At 37.0% G+C, this 23,324-nt stretch overlaps 3 protein-coding genes and 1 long non-coding RNA gene across 4 annotated transcripts; 2 read left to right on the plus strand and 2 right to left on the minus strand.

The window, feature by feature from the left end:
- Positions 1–1,278: 1,278 nt before the first annotated feature.
- On the minus strand, positions 1,279–2,071 carry LOC130725955 (uncharacterized). The gene is made up of 4 exons (XR_009014655.1): positions 1,937–2,071; positions 1,761–1,838; positions 1,583–1,654; positions 1,279–1,365 (listed from the first exon to the last, which is right to left on the minus strand). It is a non-coding gene; the product is annotated as an uncharacterized LOC130725955 (long non-coding RNA).
- A 5,308-nt stretch (positions 2,072–7,379) lies between these two features.
- On the plus strand, positions 7,380–8,016 carry LOC130726285 (pectinesterase inhibitor-like). Its single transcript, XM_057577528.1, has one exon. It carries the CDS (start codon positions 7,436–7,438, stop codon positions 7,991–7,993), a length of 558 nt encoding a protein of 185 aa, XP_057433511.1. The 5' UTR covers positions 7,380–7,435; the 3' UTR covers positions 7,994–8,016.
- A 2,908-nt stretch (positions 8,017–10,924) lies between these two features.
- LOC130724743 (uncharacterized) lies at positions 10,925–11,437 on the minus strand. The gene has a single exon (XM_057576031.1). The coding sequence runs from the start codon at positions 11,435–11,437 to the stop codon at positions 10,925–10,927; it is 513 nt and encodes a 170-aa protein (XP_057432014.1).
- Positions 11,438–19,635: 8,198 nt separating this feature from the next.
- LOC130724744 (uncharacterized) lies at positions 19,636–21,358 on the plus strand. The gene is made up of 2 exons (XM_057576032.1): positions 19,636–20,707; positions 20,811–21,358. The coding sequence occupies exons 1-2, from the start codon at positions 19,636–19,638 to the stop codon at positions 21,356–21,358; spliced, it is 1,620 nt and encodes a 539-aa protein (XP_057432015.1).
- The last annotated feature ends 1,966 nt before the right edge of the window (positions 21,359–23,324 follow it).

The raw sequence follows: 23,324 nt of genomic DNA on the forward strand, positions 1-23,324 counted from the left end.
ACCACCAAAAGCTTCGCTCACCTCTCAAGGCACTCTTGTGTACACAAAGAGAAAGTTGAATTTTCTGTCTCCTGTAGCGGAAGAACATAAAGATGATGAAATTGCTCCAGAATTTCCACACCAAACTGAGGTAACTTCTGTATCATCTCCACAATCACCTTTACCACCTCACATTCTACATAATAAAATATGGTAACTGACAATGATGTCGTTGCAAGCTCCCAACTTGAAAATCCAACAAACATGCCCTCTGTAGAACCAGTGGTCACTTTTCCCCATCACCACCGGCCTCCATCCACGATCTTACCTCCTCCACCACCATCACCCATGGCTGTGTTTTCCTCACCTCAAGAGGATTCTCCTCCTACCTCAACTCTTATTTCCTTCGAGGAAAAGAAAAAAAGGTTGCAGGATGTTTTTCGTACATCCTTATTGAGGAAGAAAAGATCTTTCAGAAGTCCACAAGAGCTTTTTTTGAAGACTATTGATCACGAGATCAAGGCCTCGGACTTTGGCTTTGTTGTTCGATCATGGAAACTGTCATCTGAAGATTCTGAAAGCTATACCTTGTATGCTAGAAAAGATGAAGTTCCTCATCCTCCTCCAAAGTTTTATGATCCTGTTGTCTGGTCCTTGTAGGCTGATATCACTACACCAAAAATAGCCTTTTACAGCGCTTAAATTTGCCCTTTTACAGCGGTTTTGACTGTTCCGAACCGTTGTAGATCTCGCCGCTGTAAATGAGTTTACAGCGGTTCGAACCGCTGTAAAAGATTCCTTAATTACAGCGGTTCCTATACTTAAACCGCTGTAAATACATACGTACAATAGCGGTTACTCCATAATAACCGTTGTACTTGAGCAATCTTTTACAGCGGTTTCCTAACACCAACCGCTGTAAACCGCTGTAATTGAGTCCTCCATTTTAATTTTTTTTGGTTGCCCATGAATGGTACCTATTCAGCCAAAAGATCATCATTTACTAAACACAGCATATTGAAACTTCTGCATATCAAAACCAATATATATATAATGACTACCAGCTATATCACAAGGCAAAAGGTACTTAGCAGCTACAATATCACAAAGATTACCTTGTACTTACATATTAAAATGACTAGAGTATACAATGTAAAGTCAAAAAAATAAAAAACAGAGACACGTGAGTAATTTGTCAGTGCAACAGTTCTGCAAACAATGTCTTTCTACTACAAAAGCACTACAATTTTCATGTATCTAAGGTACACTACTACAGAAAACCTCATATGAAGTCAACTCTAACTCGACACTGTTTCAGAGCTAACATGTTTTGAAGCATAATCCAAAGGTGCACCACCATCTATAGCATCCTCCATTTTCCATATCCTAGAAGAAAATCAAAGGAATTTGACAATTTTAGCATGCAGATAGTTGTAATTCTCAACTATCTAGTACAAAGAAAGTAGCAAATATTAAAGTTCAATCCTAGCATGTAGTTCTTTTCAGCTTCCATTAAACATAACTGCAAATCATGGTTGAAGGGATTCACCAATGAAATGCAAATGAGCAACAAATTGTTTCACATATCCAATTACTAACTTACCTTCTCAAATGGCACTAGCTCAAGCTCATAATTACAGTGGAGTTAGGAGGAACCACTAGCTAACCTTCCCAACTAGTTTCACTGCAAAGATAAAAATGAGGTTGAAAAAAAAATCAGAAGTTGTGCACTATCTCCATTAACAAATGAAAAATCATCATTCAAGGTAATGAGAAATCACATTTCACAACAGCTCCCTCATTTGGACACTCAAATCCTTCCCTTTCCTCCACAAAAGTTCATGCTGAAGTGATTTTATCTAAAACACAAGTAACCATAAAGTTTACAAAACAAATGCTTGTTCAAAACCAAGTAACTAGACATGCTGCAAAGTGTAAAGGAATGAACTTAACTAACCCTTTTCCTCCCCAAGTTAAGCTCCTGGAAAATTAACCACAAACACAACCACTATCAATATCATAACACCCAATTCATCATGTACAATTCTGCAGTTGCAGCTTCTTGATATTGGCTCGTAGCTTCGGCACCTCCACTCCATTCATTTAAATTATTTTTCTGTTCAATTTTTACTCTGAATCAAGGAAAATAAAAAACAAGTCGTGAGGCCAATACTTTGAAACAACATGTCAAACTGTGATATAATGTGAAAATATATGAAATCAAGAAAACTTCTATGTAGATACTAGTTCTTTTTTACTTACCTTGGGTAGGGGTTCAATATAGCTTTCAGGGATCTCCATCTCCAATAGGGTTTGTGCATTTATGGCCATCGCTGCTTTAAGTACTTGATTCATAAAATCTTTTTGATACAACAGAAACCTTCTCACCGCATCAGATAAACCCTCTTCAGGAACCTTAGGTGTAGGTAACCACCACTTGTCATCATTTTTTCTCTTTGAACTATCTTTATCTGCATCTTTTGATACATAGTAGAACTCATTCTGGTCTTTGAAGTTATCTAGACAATCATGCTCATCATCAACAATTTGTTTTAGGAGCTAACAACCGATTAAGACATATCTATAGAAAAATAATGATCATTTTGGTTAGTGATCTTACAATAAGCATGTTGTCAAGCTTTCTTAAGGCAGGGATATTCATATGGAGATCCGTTTGTTGTCGCGTAGTCTTAATCTATTCATTCAAAGATGATGATCAATCATATAGCAACTATCATAGGGACAATAAGGAAAATTGGAAAAGTAGGGTGAGTGAGGAGGGTTACCTCCATGCTGGATCCATCTTTTGATTTTTGTTGAGTATGAACCATCTCAACAACATAATCTGTCACTGATAGAAGCCAATCGATTTCCTTTCTCCATCTGGCTTTCCTCTCGGGAAGCATCGGCTCTTGGCACTTTTGTTCACAAAAAACAGCAGCTGCATTCTCAGCAAGAAAACAATGAGAAACTGACAAGAGCTATTTGAAACATTTCTTCTATCAAGAGCTCATGAAAATGGAAGTAACATCATAATGTTTATCCATCATGATTCAAGCAGAAGTCAACATACCAGCAAGGTTTGGGAATGCACTTGACAGTGCCAGAGCTGATGAAACACCCTTTCCTCCACTAGACATATCCTCCCCCACTAGCAATTTAACAAATATCTCCTTCATTTGTTCCATTTCTGAATTGTTGAAGCTTAGTTATATTTATAGACACGAACTGCAAACACCAATTAAAAACTAAACCCAAAACTCATACTTCTCTATGCAATCTTGCGGTTCAGTATTTCAAACATTAATAGTGAGGTATAGAGATAGTGCACGCTAAAATGACAAAACTAATATAGAGTTAGACATATCTCTAATAATGCACGCTAAAATGACAAAACTGCAGATAAACATATAAAGAAACAGAACATTTAAGCGTAAGATATAGAGATAGAGCAAGAAGATGCATACCTAACATGACTCAACAATCGATGAAGGACGGTAACGACGCGGCAGAGAGAGCGTGACAGAGAACAGCGACTTCGACGAAGAACGACGACTTTGTCGGAGTGGGTGACGAAGTTGCAAGGTGCGCTGCGACTTCGATGGAAGAGAAGGCCTGGGTGAGGAAGCAAAAGCATCGAGAGGGACTGCGACCTTGGGTGAACGGCGTGGAGCTTAAAATCAAAAATAGATATATCCTAAATTAAACCTAACTATTCAAATCTGCCTAAAATCAGCATCCATATCAGTCCGATCTGCAGAACCGTCGAGGAAGAAGCGTGAACCGTGGCCACGCAGTTGCAGTTGCGGCCTCCTCCTTTCTCCACGAAGCTTCCTCTGCGGCTCGCTCCGTCTCAGAATTCTCCGCACTAAATTCGCTGGTGGGAGAGAGGGACATGTTGATGAAGAGTGGGAGGGAAGGACAGGGAAACAAGAGAGGGACGAGAACAGATCGGAGCTTCGACAGCAGGTCGATGGAGTGTGGAGAGTGGGATAGAGCGTGGGAGGGAGAGCGGCTCAGCAGGGGACGGTGGTTGCACGATGGGCTGCAGCGGTTGGGAGAAGGAGCACAGCGGTTGAGAGATTGAGGTAGCAGATCGAGAGTGGTAGTGGAACAAAAATAAGGGTTTTACGAGATTTGGGTTAAGTGAGTGATTCTAGTGGAAAGTAAATAGCAATAAATCGAAGACAAAACATAAATCTAACCTGAGCCTAGTGGAAAGTAATTTTGAAATAGCTTAAGGTACCTGGGTTCGAATCTCATGTGGAACAATCACTAAATCTAGAATTAATTTTTCACTAAATCTTTACAACGGTTTGATCATAAACGCTGTAAATAGTGGAACAAAACATAACCGCTGTTAATAGTAATAGCTTTTACAGCGGTTCATATATCGACCGCTGTAAAAGCCTATAATCCGCTTCGTGTTTCCGTCTTTACAGCGGCTACAAAACTTAACCGCTGTTAATAGTAATGGCTTTTACAGCGGTTTATATATCAACCACTGTAAAAGCCTATAATATGCTTCGTGTTTCCGTTTTTACAGCGGCTGCGAACTCAACCGCTGTAATTGGGGCGCTATAAAAGCCATTTTCTGGTGTAGTGTATGGTTCATGTTGGAACCTAATCCTTATACTTGTTGATTGGACCTGGTCCACTCATCGTCTTCTTCTATTCCTCCATCTTGATCTTGTTTCATAAATATGTTTTCTCAACATATGAGGTCTCTGAAAGTCCCCTTATCTTCCGATAGCAATCATTTCAATCCTTGTTCCTTTCATGAACTTGGAAGCAAGTTTTTTTCCTCATGATCAACCTAAGAAAGCTCTGACGGAAAAATGTCCATCAATCTCTGGCTCCACACATGATGTATCTTTTCCAGAATTTGCTACCAGAGACTATGTGGATCAACGCCTTTCAGTTATTGCTATTGCTCTGATACCACCTTTGCTAGATCAAGCGTTATGTTTTTGCTAATGCCAAAGACGCAGGGGGGGGGGGGAGAAAAGGAGAAAGGCTTAAAGAAACCTAGATAATCATGTGAGGGGGGGGGGGGAGCCAAGTTTTCTCACATATGCATAAACTTATAAGACTTAGAGGGAGCTCTTAGTAAGTGTCTTTATGAGAAGAAATTTGAATTTACCCTTTTTCTTAAAGAAGTTGTCATTATAAAAAAGGAGGAGAAAGAGGAGATTGTAAAGTTCAAACGTAGACTCATAAATTAACTTATATTTACTTGAAAAGTTTCAAAAGGTTGTTTTTCCAAGACACAATTCAAAACCTCCATTTCTTGTGTCATTTCTTTATTTATCAATTATAACTTTTAAAATTATATAATTTTTAACTTTAATATCGTTAAAAATTATTCAGCAAATTTTAATTTATTCAACTTTGGTTTGTTATAATTATTTTCCATGTTATGCTTCTTCAAGTTATTTTCGATAATATATAATAGATCCAACATCATATTTATATAATGTTTTTCAAACAACACACACATCTAATATAGTTAATAGTAAGTACCTTATAGCGACATTTTGATCTATTGAAGTTCCTTTTTGTTTTCATTCTTGTATTATGTCAGACGTTTTTTTGCTTTCCTATCGGAATTATTTTTTGAGCTGTTGCTCTTTTGTTTTTCCGTGGATATTTGGTCGTCTATGTTTGGTTTGTCGGGGTTCTCTCTTTTAGGGCCTATTTATAGTGTCGTACTTTTGATGATTAGCTTTTTGTATCACTAATCATATTTTCCCCCCTTTGTTTTCATTTCCCCCCTTTGTTTTCATTCGGTCTCAAATCATTTGTTATATATATATATATATATAGTTATCCTTTTACTTTCCAAAAAAATATTTACAAAAAAGTACCTTATAGCGACATTTATTAATATTTAAACTACTTTTTTAGAAACTAATTATTAATAAAAAACATTATATTATTAGTTAATTTAAATTCTTAACATTATTATATATTACTTAGTTTTATTTTCATTTTTTTCTCAATTTAAGATTGATAATTAATATTCTAACTACTTTAAGTTTTTTTTTTGAAATTTACTTTAAGTTATTACTTAATAAATTTTATATAAGAAAATGAAAACTTGATTTTGAATTGTTAATAGAATTGACTAGTATCAATCTCGCGCCATGCACGAATGGAATAAGAGTACTTTGTCAACATATATCAGTCATTTTCCTATTTTCTCTCTTGTTTTTTTTTTTAAATATGTGCATCACCTATTTAAGCTTTTTTTGTAATCCAAGTTTTTTTTTCCTTCGGAAAAAATAATTCTTTTTTTTTTTTAGATTATTATGATTTGAATCAATATACCAAAACTAATTTAATCTTTCAGATGTATATATGAGACCATAAAATTAATTTCCAAATCAATCATTTAAAACTATTTGATATCAATTTTGTTATGACATATTTGATTTTTTTTTTTGTGTAAGACAGAAGTCCTCATTCGAATGCAATCATGTTTGAGCCGGGAACATACACATCATGGTGAAGATATATTTGATATCATTTTGAACGTAAGATATTGTATTCATTTTTGTTGTAATATAAAATATAACCAAATCATTAAAAAAATACCTTGTCATGCAGCATATATCTTAATGGTAAAAAAAGTCACAATTGACTTTTAATAATTATTCAAATGTCATTAAAAATCATTAAATGTCAAATGTATACAGTAATTATTTTTTGAAAAAGTCACAATTGACTTTTGTTAATTATTTTAATATCATTTCTAACAAATGAGAAATTAATTTTGTTAGAAATTTTTACATTTAATTAACAATATTAAATTAATTTAATTTAATATATAATAAATGATAAATTTTTACATTTAATTAACAATATTAAATAATAATAATAACTAATTAATATAGTTACTAATGTAAAAGTAGTCAATTTTAATTATTATTGTTATTTTTTAGAAATTTCCTCAAATTGTGATTAATAATTAAAATATTAATAATATTAAAATTTAATTTTAAATATAATAATTTGAAAATATTTATAATTAGTAATTAATAGAATGAATAATATAGTTGTGAGTTTAGGTCTTTCAATTGTGAAACTGACGAGTTCACTCATTTAATTTATAAACATTAAATTCATTCAAAGGCTAGATGCATGCCTCGAACAATGTCCTGGTTGATATTAACTATGTTGACCCCACTTGTTTAATTTTCTTCCATGATAAGATCTTTCTTTCTGTATCAACCTCGATCGTGATTAGCAATCAAATTAATTGGATGAATTAATTCATTATCTTTTGTTATTCTTATCCTTCCTCTGCCAGCTTGGAAAGTTTGAACTTTGAACCAACACAATCAATCAATATAAATTAAAAAATAACTTAAAATTAATTAATATACTTCACTTGTTTCTACTACAATAAAATCATCATGCTAAACTAAGAGATTAAACCAAATAAAAATTTACAATGTCCTCTAAGTATTTCCCATCCCTCCTGCTACTGCTAGCGTTTCTATTGTTTGTTGCATCTTCCGGAGCAACCAAAGTAGTGGAAGTGGGTGAGATTTGCAAGAAATCCACAAACCCTTCATTTTGTTTGGCTGTTCTAAACTCCAACCCAGGTGGGAAAGATCTTATTAGCCTTGCTCAATACACAATTGACATAGATCGTGCCAACCTGACTAACACAATTACTCTAATCAAATCGTTGATTGCAAACAGTAGTGGCGATCCAAAGGCAAATGCCCATTACAAAAATTGCTTGTCATATTTTGTGGTCGATGGCGGTGCTTTTGGTGCCATTGAGGCCACTCAACAATATTTAAACAAGAGAGATTATGTTGGTGTGAATATGCGTGCAACTGATGTCCACTACTTTGTTGATTATTGTATTTCAGGAGATGATTCACCTGGCCCGAACCCACCTCCTTTTCCTGATACCTCGTTGCTTCCAAAATATGCTCAAGTTATTCAGGATATTACCGAAATTATTCTTATCATATCAAATTTATTGGAAGGAACTTGATCAGATGTTGTTCAATTTGGATAAAGTAGCAATAAAATGAGTTTTGATTTTAGTTGGTTTTGAGAAAATATTGTACATGCTATTAGGTTTTTTATAAATTTGAATTAAAGAGTTTCATAAACACTTTTTTACAACTATATTAGATATAATATCCTTGCTTGCCGCAATATGGTTGGATCCCTGTGCGTTTCGGTTGGTTAATTTCCTACGAGTTACTTAGAAATTTGTTTATGGGGTTCCAGTACTAAAAACAAGTTAGGGTAAATGGTTAATTTGGTCCCTGAAAGTGGGGCTCACTAATTGGTTGGTCCCTAAACTTTAAAAAAACGTTGGTCAAATTAATCCCTGATGTTAAAAAACTTGATAGCCGTTTATGGAGAGGGTGACTTGGCATGTTAAGTGTCATTTTTGCAATCTTTTAACCGTCAATTTGATCCTCTGTTGAAAAGTCTATATTATCTATTTAATTTCCCATCACTTTGGAGTTTGGTCCCTTCTCCCTCTGTTGAACCATCAACTGTGTTTATAAGATTGGTAGTTGATGCTTGAAAAACGCATTGTCATGATGCGTGACACAGTAATTCTGCTCTTAGAATGCAGTACAAGGTGACCAAGATCATTCTCACAAGGGTTCGGTGAAATATCGATTAAAAAAGAGAGTAAAACAAAAGTGAATAAAAGGGGGGTTAATTTGATTGCAAAGTAAGTAAGCAAAAATTAAAAGAGATTTAATTCAGATATGAGAAAGCGTTAGTTCTCGGACTATATATAACTTTCAAGTGCAACAAACTATCCTTGGTCACAAAAGAATAATTTTACTTTTTATCAAGTCTTTGAGTCGAACCACAACTCACAATCATGAGATGGAAATCCTAATTCTCCTGTTTTCCTTTTGCAATCAATTAGTACCTTCTTTCACTTAATAACTTTTCTCCTTTTACATATTTTTTTCAGCTGCTCTTTTTTTTATAACAACAAAAAGGTACTCTTTTTTAGTGATTACAAAAAATGTAAGACTTGGCTTAGGGCATACCAATTAAATAATAATAATAATAATAATAATAATAATAATAATAATAATTATTATTATTATTATTATTATTATTATTATTATTATTATTATTCAGTGAATTGTTTGTGCTTATGTGTGAAATAATGCCTTTAAGCGGGCTAGTATTTGATAGAGGCAATATTAAGCCTTAATAATGTCTGGACGTAGATTTACGCAATATTACGAGCATTTTGACTATAATAGTGATAGGGCAATATTACAACAACTTTTTAGGTCAAAAATGCCCCGATAGTGGCGATGAAATGGCAATTTTTGGCGACAATGACGATTTCATTGGCCACACCACATGGGGAGGTGTTGGGCGTGAAGTCAAGAATATTCCATATTTTCCTTTGGGAGGATTTTATTTAAATAATAAAATGTATTTAATTATTTTTAAATTGTGGTTTATTAAATAAATGATTGAGAAATTATTTTTGGGAATTTTAAAGGGGTGTGGTCCAAATTATTGGTGGGAGAAGGATGAAGAAGTTTTTGAATTTGAAATCACAAAGTCAATGTGCATTAAGGTGGAAAACATGGAGGTTAATGCAATGAAGTACATGTTCTTTGACTTTCTTTATGAAAAAGGCCTAGTTTTGAATGCATGGGTTTTGTAAGGACCTTTTTGAAAATAAAATTCCCCTCATTTAAGTCATAAAGGGCTTGTTTTTGAATCTCTAAAAGTGGAGGTTTTAATTGGATTTTAATGGAGGATTAAAGCATAAAATAAATGAGATTTTGGGCAAGAAATAGAAGAAGAAAATAATTGCAAGATGACCCTTGGTTTGAATTTTTGTGACTGAATATTTCAAACCATTTGGGAGGGAAAATATTTTTAAGACTCACTTGAATGCATGTCCCCAAACCTCTACAATAAATAGAGAGCTTTGACACTTGCATTATTCACACTTGAGCTTTCTTGCCTCTCTTATCCTAGTCTTGAGCTCTCTCTCCCTCTCTTGCTTTTCATTTTGTTTTTCTTGATTTGTTTTATTCCTTTATCAAGGTGATGTTGGCCATTTTTAGTATGCTATATGGTGGCAGTATAAACTGATCTTCCACATCCAGAAAAGAATGATCATTTGATTGAGTAATCAAGGAAACGTTTGTGAACAACAATTTTAATTAGAATCAAGTCAAGTTCTGTAGTGCATATAAACATGAGAAAATCATACAAGAAAAAGGAGAATCATGGCAAAGATATAATTATTCAAGTGTTTGGTCCAAAATCTCACAAAATAGTCTCACATGGTAAGCATATCTCACAATGAATCCAACAAATCAATTCTCAATGCAAATCTTGACGAACACAAAATACAAGCAACTTCATCCAAAAGAGTCATGAAACTTAACAGAGTGGTTATATTGCTCACTAACTCAGAATCTCTATAACTCATTGAAAAAGTGTATACTATTTTATTGAAAACAAGAAGAAAAAAATAAATTAAAATTGCAAACTATCCTAACTAAGGTTCCACTACTCTTAACTAAGATTCACACCCCACACTTAAATCACACATTGTCATCAACGTGAGGCACAAATCATCAAATAAGTTAGACAAATGTAATACAAGAGAATGAATAGGAAAAAATAGGGATCAAAGGAGGATGACTTCATTGTGGTAGAGGGTATTTGACAAGGTCACTCACTTCCTCTACCGTAATCACTGCAGGGTCATAGAATCATTTGAGGCGATGCCCATTCACTTTGAAGCTAGTATCCTCTCCTTCCTTCTCTATTTCTATTGCACCATGTGAGAAAATATTTGTAATAACAAAAGGACCTTCCCACCTGGAACGAAGCTTACCTAGCATAAGTTTGAGGTGGGAGTTAAAGAGCAAGACTTTTTGACCCACAACGAAATCCTTCCTAGAGATCATTTTATCCTGGAAAACTTTGTCTTCTCTTTGTAAATCTTTGAACTCTTATAAGCCTCCAAACGAAGCTCCTCAAGTTGCTGCAACTCAAGCTTCCTCTTCATTCCAGATTCTACAAAAGACAAGTTGCAACACTTTGCTGCCAAATAAGAACGATTCTCAACCTCCACCAGACGGTGGCATGCTCTACAAAAAACAAGTCTAAAATGGGGCATGCCAATGAGAGCTTTGTATGTTGTTCTGTAGGCCGATAGAGCATCAACAAGACGTTTGTCCCACTCTTTCTTGTTGGGTTGTACCATCTTTCCCAAAATTTTCTTAATCTCCCTATTGGACACTTGAGCTTGTCCATTTGTTTGAGGGTGGTATGCTATAGAAAATTTGTGAACCACACCATGATTTTCCGCCTCCGAGTCGCTTTCTAATGAAAAAAATATGGTATTTCGATCCTCATGCTTGAGCCAAGTGGCTCGAGATCTCTGACTCCACCAAATCTCTTGTTGTTCTAGCATGACATCAAGCTCATGTTCTACCTCCTGGATTTGGAGCAAGACTTGATCTGTTTGCACCTAACATTGAAGTTGTTGAAGTTGGACCTTCAAATTAGAAATTTTCTTTGGCGTATCCCTAAAACTCTCTCTTCCCTAACTTTCCAACGCTCCCCCGCCTCCTCTAGCTTAGTTGTGAAATTTAAACGAGATCGACTACACGCTTCAGCTACCACTTAACAACACTCCTCTCCTCAAACAGAAAGAGTTTATCCCACCTTAATTCTTTATGCCCCCTGCAAGAAGCACAACTTAACAAAATTGAGTTATGATCAGACCTATGTTTAGGAAACCGGGTTAATTTCATAACAGGCCAATTGCTTCCCAAGCTTCATTGGAAAGAGCATAGTCTAACCGCTCCTTAAAAGAATGCAGTGCTCCCCCTCTTGTTTGACCATGTAAACATGTATGCAGAAAATCCAATATCATGAAGATCATAATCTGAGCAAGCCTAATTTACCTCATGCAAATGTCTCATATCGAGAATGTTTCCCCCAAGCTTATCAGCAAGGGAAATAATGTCATTAAAATCACATATACACAGCCATGGCGTAGAAACTGTTGGCTTTGCATTTCAAACAAGGTTCCAAGTCTGCGACTTGTTATGTTCCTCAGGGAATCTATAAATGGCCAAAACATGCATCATAACAGAATGATCAGAATGATTGTTATTCAAAAAAAATATGGTTCAACGAGGCCTCAAATACCTCTACTAGCACCTCTTCTCTCCAAAGCAAACACAATCCTCCTGACCGAGACCTACCCCGACAAGCACATTGAACATGAAAAATATTTGAAAACCACATCAGGAATGTTGTTCCTTTTGTTGTCATGCATTTTGCTAAAAACAACCTGATGTCGAAGCAGATGTCCTGACACCTGATTCTGTAAAGCCAGGACATTCATTCACTGGCTAGCACGCGTTGTGGGTCCCTTCTGTTATCTGTTAAAGATTTGGTTGTTGTTACTTGAGGTTCAAGTAACTGATTAAAGGGAGTTCTTTGCGGGTTGTTTATTGTTGAAACAAATCTATGATTGAAGATTTGTTTCTATCTTACTCGGTTGTTAGGCAAATCATATCTTGGAGGATTGCGTTTGAAGTTGTGTGGATCAATTCTGTTCTTCAGCCCAGCTAACCCTAGTGTCGCCGCTGCTAAAGTATAAATAGAACAAATACCTAAAATGTGAAGTCACCAGAGCTAAGTTCTTTAGGATTGCGAGTTGTGCTTTGTTCTTGTTATTTGTGAACTGTTCTTGCTCCCTAATTCTATAAAGCAAGTTCCAGTTCTGTGTTGAGTTTGATTGTTCAAACAATTTTGTTATTTGTTTTCACCAATCACTGTGGCAGTGATTGAGAGAAAGTGAGAGGGGCTCTCATACTTAGGTTGAGATACTAAGTAGAAATACACTGGGTAGATTAGGAAAAAAACAATGAACTGGTTGTGTTCATGTGTGTTTGTAGTTCCTGAATCTTGAGATAGTGGATTTCCTTTCTTTGGGCTTAGCCCTTCAGACGTAGGTGAAGTTTCACTGAATTGGGTTACCAATTCTTGTGTCTTGTTACTTTTGTGTTTAAATTTTACTGATACTGTGTGATTGTTGTCATAATCGATTGTCCTGACATCGCATACGACATTGTTCTAAGGGAATTAGAATTTCAATTGGCATCAGAGCAGGCACCCCTGTTCTGTTGGGTGAGCTCCAGGGAGACTTTGTCTGGTTCTCATGGACAATAAGGAGGGAGGATCGGTTAACAGGCCACCAATTCTGGATGGGACCAATTATGATTACTGGAAGGTCCGCATGACTGTGTTTCTTAAGTCTATTGATAACAAGACTTGGAAGACCATTGTCAAAGGATGGAGTCATCCCACCAAAGTGCAAGCTGAGGGAAGTACTTCAAAAGCAGAAGAGAAACCTGAAGAAGAATGGACAAAGGATGAAGATGAAGCTGCTCTGGGAAACTCTAAGGCGCTGAATGCTATCTTTAATGGAGTGGACAAAAACATGTTCAGGTTGATCAACACATGCATTGTGGCAAAGGATGCCTGGGAAATTTTGAAGACTGCACATAAAGGCACGACCAAAGTAAGAATGTCAAGGCTCCAGATGCTTACTACTCAGTTTGAGAACTTAATGATGAATGAGGATGAGACTATTTCTGAATTTCACATGCGTGTGCGTGATTTGTCCAATGCCTCATTTGCTCTGGGAGAACCTATGTCTGATGAGAAGCTTATAAGGAAAATCTTGAGGTCTGTTACCAGCAAATTTGCTATGAAAGTCACTGCTATTGAAGAAGCTCAGGATATCAGTAACATGAAGGTTGATGAACTCTGGCTCTCTGCAGACTTATGAGTTGAAGATTGGTGAGAAGTCTGAGAAAAAGAGTAAAAGCATAGCTTTTGTCTCCAACACTGATGATGAAGATGATGCTGACTGTGAAGGTGAGAATTTATCTGAAGCTCTGGCTCTACTGGCAAAGAAATTTAATAGAGCTCTGAGAAAAATAGATAGAAGAAACAGGTCAAATGTCCAGGACATTAAGACTGACAATTTCAAGCCCTTCAATTCTCAGAAAAAGACCAAAAGAAGAAGACAAATCTGGTCAGAATAAAGGTGTTCAGTGTCATGAATGTGAAGGATATGGGCATATTAGAACTGAGTGTGCTACTTACTTGAAGAAGCAAAAGAAAGGCATGGTTGAGACATGGTCAGATGAGGACACAGAGGATGAGGAAGAACTCTCTGCAAACCGATTTAATGCCTTCTCAGGAACTGTTGATGCTTCAGAATCTAGCGATGAAGAAATAACAGATGAAGAGTTGGAGGAGACTTATAGGCTCTTGCACACTAAATGGGAAGAAGCATGCAAACTTCTGAAAGAGCAAGAAGATAATATAGAGCAGCTCAAGTTAGAAAATGAAAAGCTGAGAGGGACTATTGATAAGCTGCAGGATGATCTTGATGAATGGAACACAAAGCTTAAGGATGTTGATACTGTAGAAAAGGCTAAGCTGATGGTGATTAATGCAGAACTTCAGGATAAAGTGGTCACTCTGACAAATAAACTTGAAGCTACTCATAAATCTGTGCGTATGCTGAATAGTGGATCTGACATGCTGGATGAGATTCTAAAGGAAACAAGCAAACATGGGAGGAGCGTGAAAGGAATTGGCTTCAAATACAATACTTCCAACAAAGAAAATCAAAAGCAACCAAAGAAATTTGTTGGTGCTAAAATGAAATATGAATTCAATAATTCCATCAACCATCAGATGTCCAACCCGATGTCTCAACATGTGCCTCAACATAGGGGTTCTCAGCTGAAAAATGATAAGTCTAATCCTTGGAGATGCCACTACTGTGGAAGAAATGGCCACATAAAGCCTTATTGTTTCAAACTCTATGGCTATCCTCAGAGACAGAATGTGTTGAAGGATTCAAAGGAGAAACAGATCAAGAAGACTTGGAAACCCAAAGACCAAGTGACATGCCTCATAGCTCACACATATTTTAGAGCCTCATCAAGTGAAGACTGGTACTTTGACAGTGGTTGTTCAAGACATATGACTGGAAACAAGGAATATCTTGAAAATATCAAAGGATACGCCAGCAATTTTGTCACCTTTGGAGATGGAGCAAAAGGAAAGATCAAGGGAATAGGAAAACTGGTAAATCCTGGATCCCCAGATTTGGATGATGTGTTGCTTGTTAAAGGACTGACTGCCAATCTTATCAGCATCAGTCAACTATGTGATCAAGGTCTTGATGTGTTATTCAGTAAGGCAGTATGTGTTGTAACAACAAATGATCATAAAGTAATGATGCAAGGAATCAGATCCAAAGACAACTGCTACATGTGGGTCTCACCAGAAAAGGCACAAGTCTCTAGATGCTTGATATCAAAAGTTGATGAGCTGAATCTATGGCACTAGAGATTGGGTCATATCAATCTTAAGAGCATGCAGAAGATCATTTCTGAAGAAGCCATTCGTGGTTTACCAAAGTTAACAATTGATGAGAGAAGAATATGTGGAGAGTGCAAAATTGGAAAGCAAACCAAGATGTCCCATGCAAAGCTCCAACATCCAACCACGACATAGGTCCTTGAACTGCTACACATGGATCTAATGGGACCCATGCAAGTTGAAAGTTTGGGAGGTAAAAAATATGTTTTTGTGTGTGTTGATGATTTTTCCAGGTACACTTGGATTGATTTCATGAAAGAAAAATCAGAGACATTTGAGATTTTCAAGAGACTTTGCCTGAAGCTTCAAACTGAGAAAAGCAGTACTGTAGTAAGAATCAGAAGTGATCATGGAAGAGAGTTTGAGAACTCAAAATTCTCTGATTTCTGTGGCTCAGAAGGAATAAGTCATGAGTTTTCTTCTCCCATCACTCCTCAGCAGAATGGTATTGTGGAAAGGAAAAATAGAACTCTTCAAGAATCCACCAGGGTGATGCTTCATGCAAGAAAGATTCCAAAGAAATTCTGGGCTGAAGCAATGAGTACTGCATGCTATGTCCACAACAGAGTAACGATTAGAGCAGGAACTTCATTTACTCAGTATGAAATCTGGAAAGGAAGGAAGCCTACTATGAAACATTTTCATATTTTTGGGAGTAAATGTTTATTCTGGCTGATCGTGAACCAAGAAGGAAGCTTGATCCCAAGAGTGATGAAGGCATATTTATGGGATACTCAACAAACAGTAAAGCTTATAGGGTGTATAACTCTCGTACAAAGGTTATAATGGAATCTGTCAATGTTATTATAGATGATGTACCAAGCAAAATGTCTAAGACAACTGTAAGTGAAGATGATGATGCTGATGTCCCAGCCGATGTCCCAACGATTGACCTCGACAATGAGTCTGTGACTAGTGCAGATGAACAAGAAGGAAAAATGATTGAGTCAAACAAAGCCCCATCCATCAGAATTCAGAAGAATCACCCTCAAGAAAATATTATTGGTGATCCTAAGGAAGGAGTAACTACCAGATCTAAAAGTTTCATTGATCATGGTTGTTTCATCTCTAAAATAGAACCCAAAAATGTCAAGGAAGCACTGACTGATGAATACTGGATAAATGCAATGCAGGAAGAGCTTGATCAGCTCAGAAGGAATGAAGTTTGGGACCTCATCTCACGTCCTGAAGGAGTGAACATTATTTGTACTAAATGGATTTTCAAGAACAAGTCAGATGAGAATGGAGTAGTCACTAGAAACAAAGCGAGATTGGTTGCTCAAGGCTATACTCAGATAGAAGGAGTGGATTTTGATGAAACTTTTGCTCTAGTGGCTAGACTGGAATATATAAGGCTATTACTGGGAGTTGCTTGTTTGTTAAAGTTTAGACTCTATCAAATGGATGTAAAGAGTGCTTTTATGAATGGGTACTTGAGTGAAGAAGTATATGTTGAACAACCCAAAGGATTCATAGATCTTTATCATCCAGACCATGTGTACAAGCTGAAGAAGGCCCTGTATGGATTGAAACAGGCTCCAAGAGCATGATATGAAAGACTCACTGAATTTCTTGTTAGCAATGTCTATTGCAAGGGAGGAATAGACAAGACCCTGTTTGTAAAGAATGACAAAGGCAAGCTCATGATAGCACAGATATATGTAGATGATATAGTATTTGGAGGAATGTCGAACACGATGGTGGAGCATTTCGTTCAACAAATTAAATCTGAATTTGAAATGAGTTTGGTAGGTGAGTTGAATTATTTCTTGGGTCTTCAGGTTAAGCAAATGGAAGATTCTCTGTTCATTTCACAAAGCAAGTATGCTAGGAGTATTGTTAAGAAGTTTGGACTAGAAAAGGCAGGTCACAAAAGAACTCATGCTGCTACACATATCAAGTTATAAGCAAATGGAAGATTCTCTGTTCATTTCACAAAGCAAGTATGCTAGGAGTATTGTTAAGAAGTTTGGACTAGAAAAGGCAAGTCACAAAAGAACTCCTGCTGCTACACATATCAAGTTATCTAAGGATGAACAAGAAGAAGATGTTGATCAAAGCTTGTATAGGAGCATGATTGGTAGTCTTCTGTATCTTACTGCTAGCAGGCCAGACATCACCTTTGCTGTAGGTGCTTGTGCTAGATATCAAGCTGCTCCTAAGACTAGTCATCTCTTGCAAGTGAAGAGAATAATCAAATACGTTAATGGTACATGTGATTATGGTATTCTCTATACACACGATACGAATCCTACTCTTGTTGGTTATTATGATGCAGATTGGGCAGAAAGTGCTGATGATAGGAAAAGCACATCTGGAGGTTGTTTCTACTTGGGGAACAACTTGATCTCTTGGTTCAGCAAGAAGCAAAATTGTGTCTCCTTGTCAACTGCTGAAGCTGAATATATTGCTGCTGGGAGTAGCTGCACTCAACTCATATGGATGAAACAAATGTTGAAGGAGTATGAAGTCGAGCAGGATGTTATGACATTGTACTGTGACAATCTTAGTGCTATTAATATTTCCAAAAATCCTACTCAACATAGCAGGATGATGACCCGGGTTTAGTAGTGTTTTTAGGGTCATTTCGTAGTTTATTTTGAGTCTTTTTCTTGTGTCTCATGTAGTGTTTCATGCATTATCATGCATTGTTACTTTTATTCGTGTTTTGGCTTCATTTAAGTAATTACATAGTTCTATAGGGGTCTTTCTTGCATTCTTATAGAGTTTAGGACTTGCATTAGTTTTTCCATTGTTTTGTGAGGACTAAGGTGATTAAAAACCCTTTGAATTTCTTGGTTTTATTGCTTGTCTTGGTCCTTTAGTGCTTCAGCAGGTTGCTCATGAAGAGGGAAAGCCAAATGCTTGAAGAATTGATGGAATCATTCAAAGGGGGGGGGGGTTACAAAAGCTAAAAAGTCACCAAAACCGAATGTCTGGGGCAGGGAGGCAGAAGCAAAAAAGCTGAAAAATTAGGCCTGGCGCTTGAGCGCCCGGCACAGCAAAAAACACGTTTTTTTTTGCCTATAAATAGGATTCTAGTCATTTTCTCTGGAATCTTTGATATACTTTGTAAAATTCAGAGGTAGAGGATCATCTAGGAGAGTGAGAGAAGGCTTCCAAGCTTGTGTTCAAGTTTCTTGCCATGCTTGGCTAATCTCTCTTCTATTGCTTTGGTTTTCATGTAAGACTTTTCATGTTTAAGTTATAATCTTAAGTTCTTTCCCATATGTTCTTCTTCTCTCTTTGAATTCCATATTCTGAATTTCTATCTAAGCTTGTATCAATGCTTGCTTTTTGCTTTTCTATAATCAGAACGGAAGTTTGTTATAGATTAGGGAACCGATTTGGGATTACCCCTTCTTTGCTTGCTACTAGGAATAGAGGAAGGGTTGGGTTTGTTGGCCTGAAATTGCATGATCTAAAACCTCATATAAATGACTAAGTACACAAGGAATTGGGCTTAGCTTTTAGTATGAGAGAATTGCTTATGTGAGGAATCAATAAGTGAGTAATTAGGCTATAGCATCAAGGAGAGATCCATGAGAACATGTGCTTAGAATGATGTTCTTGAATTGACTAGTTGAGCAAGAACCCAAAGCATGTTCTTTTCTGAGTTTTTGTTTATTTTATCTTTGCTACTTCGACATATCTTTGATTCAATAAAACAAACCTTCATACTCAAGACTTGAACTGAATTTAGTCACTCACAATCCCTGTGGTTCGATAATTAAAACCGGGTGGATTCGTACACTTGCGGATTTACCAACACAGGACCAAGCACATTGATATCAGACACCACTTCATTAGAGACTTGGTTGAAGATAAAATTATCACTCTAGAGCATGTTCCTACTGAAAATCAATTGGCGGATATATTTACTAAACCACTTGATTCTATCACGTTTGAGAAATTGAGAGGAAATCTTGGGATTTGCCTCTTTCAAGAAGCATAGCAATTACCGCATCACTTTGCTCTAACGGCTAGTTTTCTCGTAACTACCAATAACTGCCGTTATGACATCATCATCATGATTGCTTCTCATCCACTCAACTGCTATATAATCATCACCAACGACCATGTTTCTATCTTACAGCTGATTGAGTTTTTTTTAATTGTGTAATTCTGATTCATCTTTGCCCTCAATTTTTCTTTGATCCTCTGAATCTGCATACTCTGTCATATTTCACCATGTCTCAAGTCTCAGGAAAGCAAGACTCCATCAAAGGCAAGATTGAGAAGACATCTTCTGGAGTCAAGGTTATGGGATTGAATGCGCAATCCTCTGCTCAATCCAAGAAGGATTCTAGAAGAAAGAATTCAAGAACTCCTGCCAGAAAGTGCTACAAGTCGAGTACGAGATCTCAGGGCACTCGTGACTCACCTGTGTTTGAGGATGTTTCTCATGAAATTTCCTCTACGGATGAAGAGGCAGATGTTGAGGCTTCTGCTCCTCAAACTGAAGTTCTTGTATCCAATGTGCCTGATAAGGAGAATTCACCATCTCTGGATTCATCCTCTGAGTCCAAGAACTCAGAACCAGAGAATGAAGCCCACGAGGCGGTCTCTTCTGAGGAGTCTACCAAACCTCCTCCATCTGTTCATGAAATTTCAGATGCTGATGACTCAGATGATGTTCCTCTGGCAAGTGTTGCTGCCAGGATGAAGAAGAGAAGAAGGGTTCCTGTTGAAGACCCCCCCTCTGGTTCACAAAAGAAGACCAAATCCACTATGGATGTGAAGAGCAAAGGTAAACAAAAGGTTGTGGATTCCTCACACAAGAAGGTAAAGAAAACTGCTGAGAAGAAGAAAATTCCAAGGATTGATTTGGAATCTGAGTCTGATGTTGAAGTCGATGTTCAGGACATTCGGACTTCTGAAAAGAAGAAATTCTCTGGTAAGCGAATTCCTTCAGATGTTCCTTCTTTCCCTATTGATAATGTTCCCTTTCATGCTGCTGAGAATGTTCTCAAGTGGAAATATGTTTGCAACCGCCGGATTGCAAAAGAAAGGGAGATTGGCAAGGATGTGCTTGAGTGTAAGATGATTGTTGCTCTCATTGACCGGGCTGGTCTAAGGAAGACAGTCATGGATATTGGAAAATGTTATGAGAAGCTAGTGAAAGAGTTCCTAGTTAATTTGAAAGATGATGTTGGCATTCCTGGAAGTGCTGAATTCAGGAAAGTTTATGTGCGAGGGAAATGTGTAACTTTTTCTCCTGCTGTGATCAACCAAGCCCTTGGAAGAATTGTCTTTGGACAAGGTTGCCAAGGAACTCACTGCTGGACAAGTGAAGAAGTAGCCTGCTAAGAAGCTTTTATCTACAGGGTTATTGAGTGTGAAGTATGCTATTCTGAATAGGATAGGAGTGGTGAATTGGATCCCTTCTCATCATACCTCTGCTGTCTCTGCGATTTTAGCCAAACTGATCTACAGAATTGGGACTGAAGTGCCTTTTGATTTTGGCTCTTTGGTGTTTGCTCAAACTTTGAAACATGCAGAAACTTGTGTTGTAAAGCTGCCTATTTCTTTCCCTTCACTCTTGACTACTATCATCCTGAAGCAGCATCCTGATATACTCAGAATGGATGATGTGGCTTTTCCTAAGGGTACTCCCATCACTTTGGATCATCGCCTGTTCCTGGATCCCCATGTCCTGGATATTGATATGCCATCTCGCAGGACATCAATTCCTGTTTCAATGTCTGCTTCTGGAACTCAGAGTGTTATTGCTGAATTGGAGGATCTTTCAAAGGAGTTGCAGGTTTCTATCAAGGTTGCTACTGAGAGGAAGCTGAAGGTGGATACTTTGATTGCTAAGCTTAAAGAGGAGGCAGGTCACGAGGGTGAGTCTAGAAGTGATGCTGCAGAGGAGGAAGGATCTGAGGAAGAGGAGTCTTCATCTGAAGCTTAAATTGTAGTTTTAGTGCTCTTTTGTTTGTCAGTTGGCTTTATTTCACTTACAACCTTTGCCAAATTTATGCTAAAAAAGGGGAGTAGTTAGCAGATCCATGTTGAAGACATTAGTTAGAAGATTCATGTTGAAGACTGTGTTTTGTTTTCTGTTTCTGCTTCTGGTTTCTATTATTTAGCAGGTTTATGTCAAGACAATGTGGCAATGCTATGTTTGTTCAAGTTCTGCTGGTGTGCTTGTCTAACTTGGAGGTTAATAATTATGTGCTGCTATGGTTATGATTTATGTACTTCAAGCAGTTTATATGTGTTCTGTTGGATGCTTCATTTGAGGGGGAGTTCCTCTATGTCTGCATATGAAGAAGCATTGTTTTGAGGGGGAGTGAGTGTTGTTTTTTTTTTTCCTTTTGTTGTCATGCATTTTGCTAAAAACAACCTGATGTCGAAGCAGATGTCCTGACATCTGATTCTGTAAAGCCAGGACATTCATTCACTAGCTGGCACGCGTTGTGGGTCCCTTCTGTTATCTGTTAAAGATTTGGTTATTGTTACTTGAGGTTCAAGTAACTGATTAAAGGGAGTTCTTTGCGGGTTGTTTATTGTTGAAACAAATCTATGATTTAAGATTTGTTTCTATCTTACTCGGTTGTTACACAAATCATATCTTGGAGGATTGCGTTTGAAGTTGTGTGGATCAATTCTGTTCTTCAGCCCAGCTAACCCTAGTGCCGCCTCTGCTGAAGTATAAATAGAACAAAGACCTAAAACGTGAAGTTACCAGAGCTAAGATTGAAGATCAAGTGTTTTAGGATTGTGAGTTGTGCTTTGTTCTTGTTATTTGTGAACTGTTCTTGCTCCCTGATTCTATAAAGCGAGTTTCAGTTCTGTGTTGAGTTTGATTGTTCAAACACTTTTGTTATTTGTTTTCACCAATCACTGTGGCAGTGATTGAGAGAAAGTGAGAGGGGCTCTCATACTTAGGTTGAGATACTAAGTAAAAATACACTGGGTAGATTAGGAAAAGAACAATGAACTGGTTGTGTTCATGTGTGTCTGTAGTTCCTGAATCTTGAGATAGTGGATTTCCTTTCTTTGGGCTTAGCCCTCCAGACGTAGGTGAAGTTTCACTGAACTGGGTTACCAATTCTTGTGTCTTGTTACTTTTGTGTTTAACTTTTACTGATACTGTGTGATTGTTGTCATAATCGATTGTCCTGACATCGCATACAACATTGTTCTAAGGGAATTAGAATTTCAAGGAACTTTTGAATGAATGAGCCCCTGCAAGGCCTGAATCGTTGGATGGTTCCCAAGCCCCCAACTGTTCCAAGATAAGATCCTCATTAAGGTGGGCGGGACATTTGAGCAGTCGTCGCTAAGTCCAATCCAGATTAAGAATTTGCCTTTTCTAGTGGAGGTGACACCCCGGTACTAAGCCCACCCAATGCTGAAGATGGCACGTTTGGGCGCTTTCGGAATTGATTATGCACCTATGTGGAGCCCCCTTGTTTGCCAATGTTCTTTGAGAACTTGTTGTTAAGTTCAAACACTAGCTATATCGTTTATCATATTTTGAATGATAACAATTTTCAAGAGTATAAGTGAACTGGTTAAATATTTCATATAAATTATATTTCAAAAAATAACCTCTATGCTTCACATCCTCATCGTCTGATGATAAAGTACAAGACTATGCCAGCAAGGCAAAACATGAAGACGCTGAATGTAACGCCCGAATTTCACAACTGAGGAATCACATTAGTAACCTAACAAAGTCTAAGGACTATTCCACAATCCTAAAATCCAAGGGTTTTTTTTTTTTTGAAAGTGACTAAATACCAAAGGGTTGGAAATACATCATAACTTTATTTAAATAACCTGTTTCTCGATATACTGTAATAATGGTTTACAATACCATAAGTAAGGTTCAAAATAAGTATGCGCACTTTAACAATGGCGGAAGCAAG

Source organism: Lotus japonicus, chromosome 6, assembly GCF_012489685.1.
Source record: "Lotus japonicus ecotype B-129 chromosome 6, LjGifu_v1.2".
Taxonomy (NCBI): Eukaryota; Viridiplantae; Streptophyta; class Magnoliopsida; order Fabales; family Fabaceae; genus Lotus; species Lotus japonicus.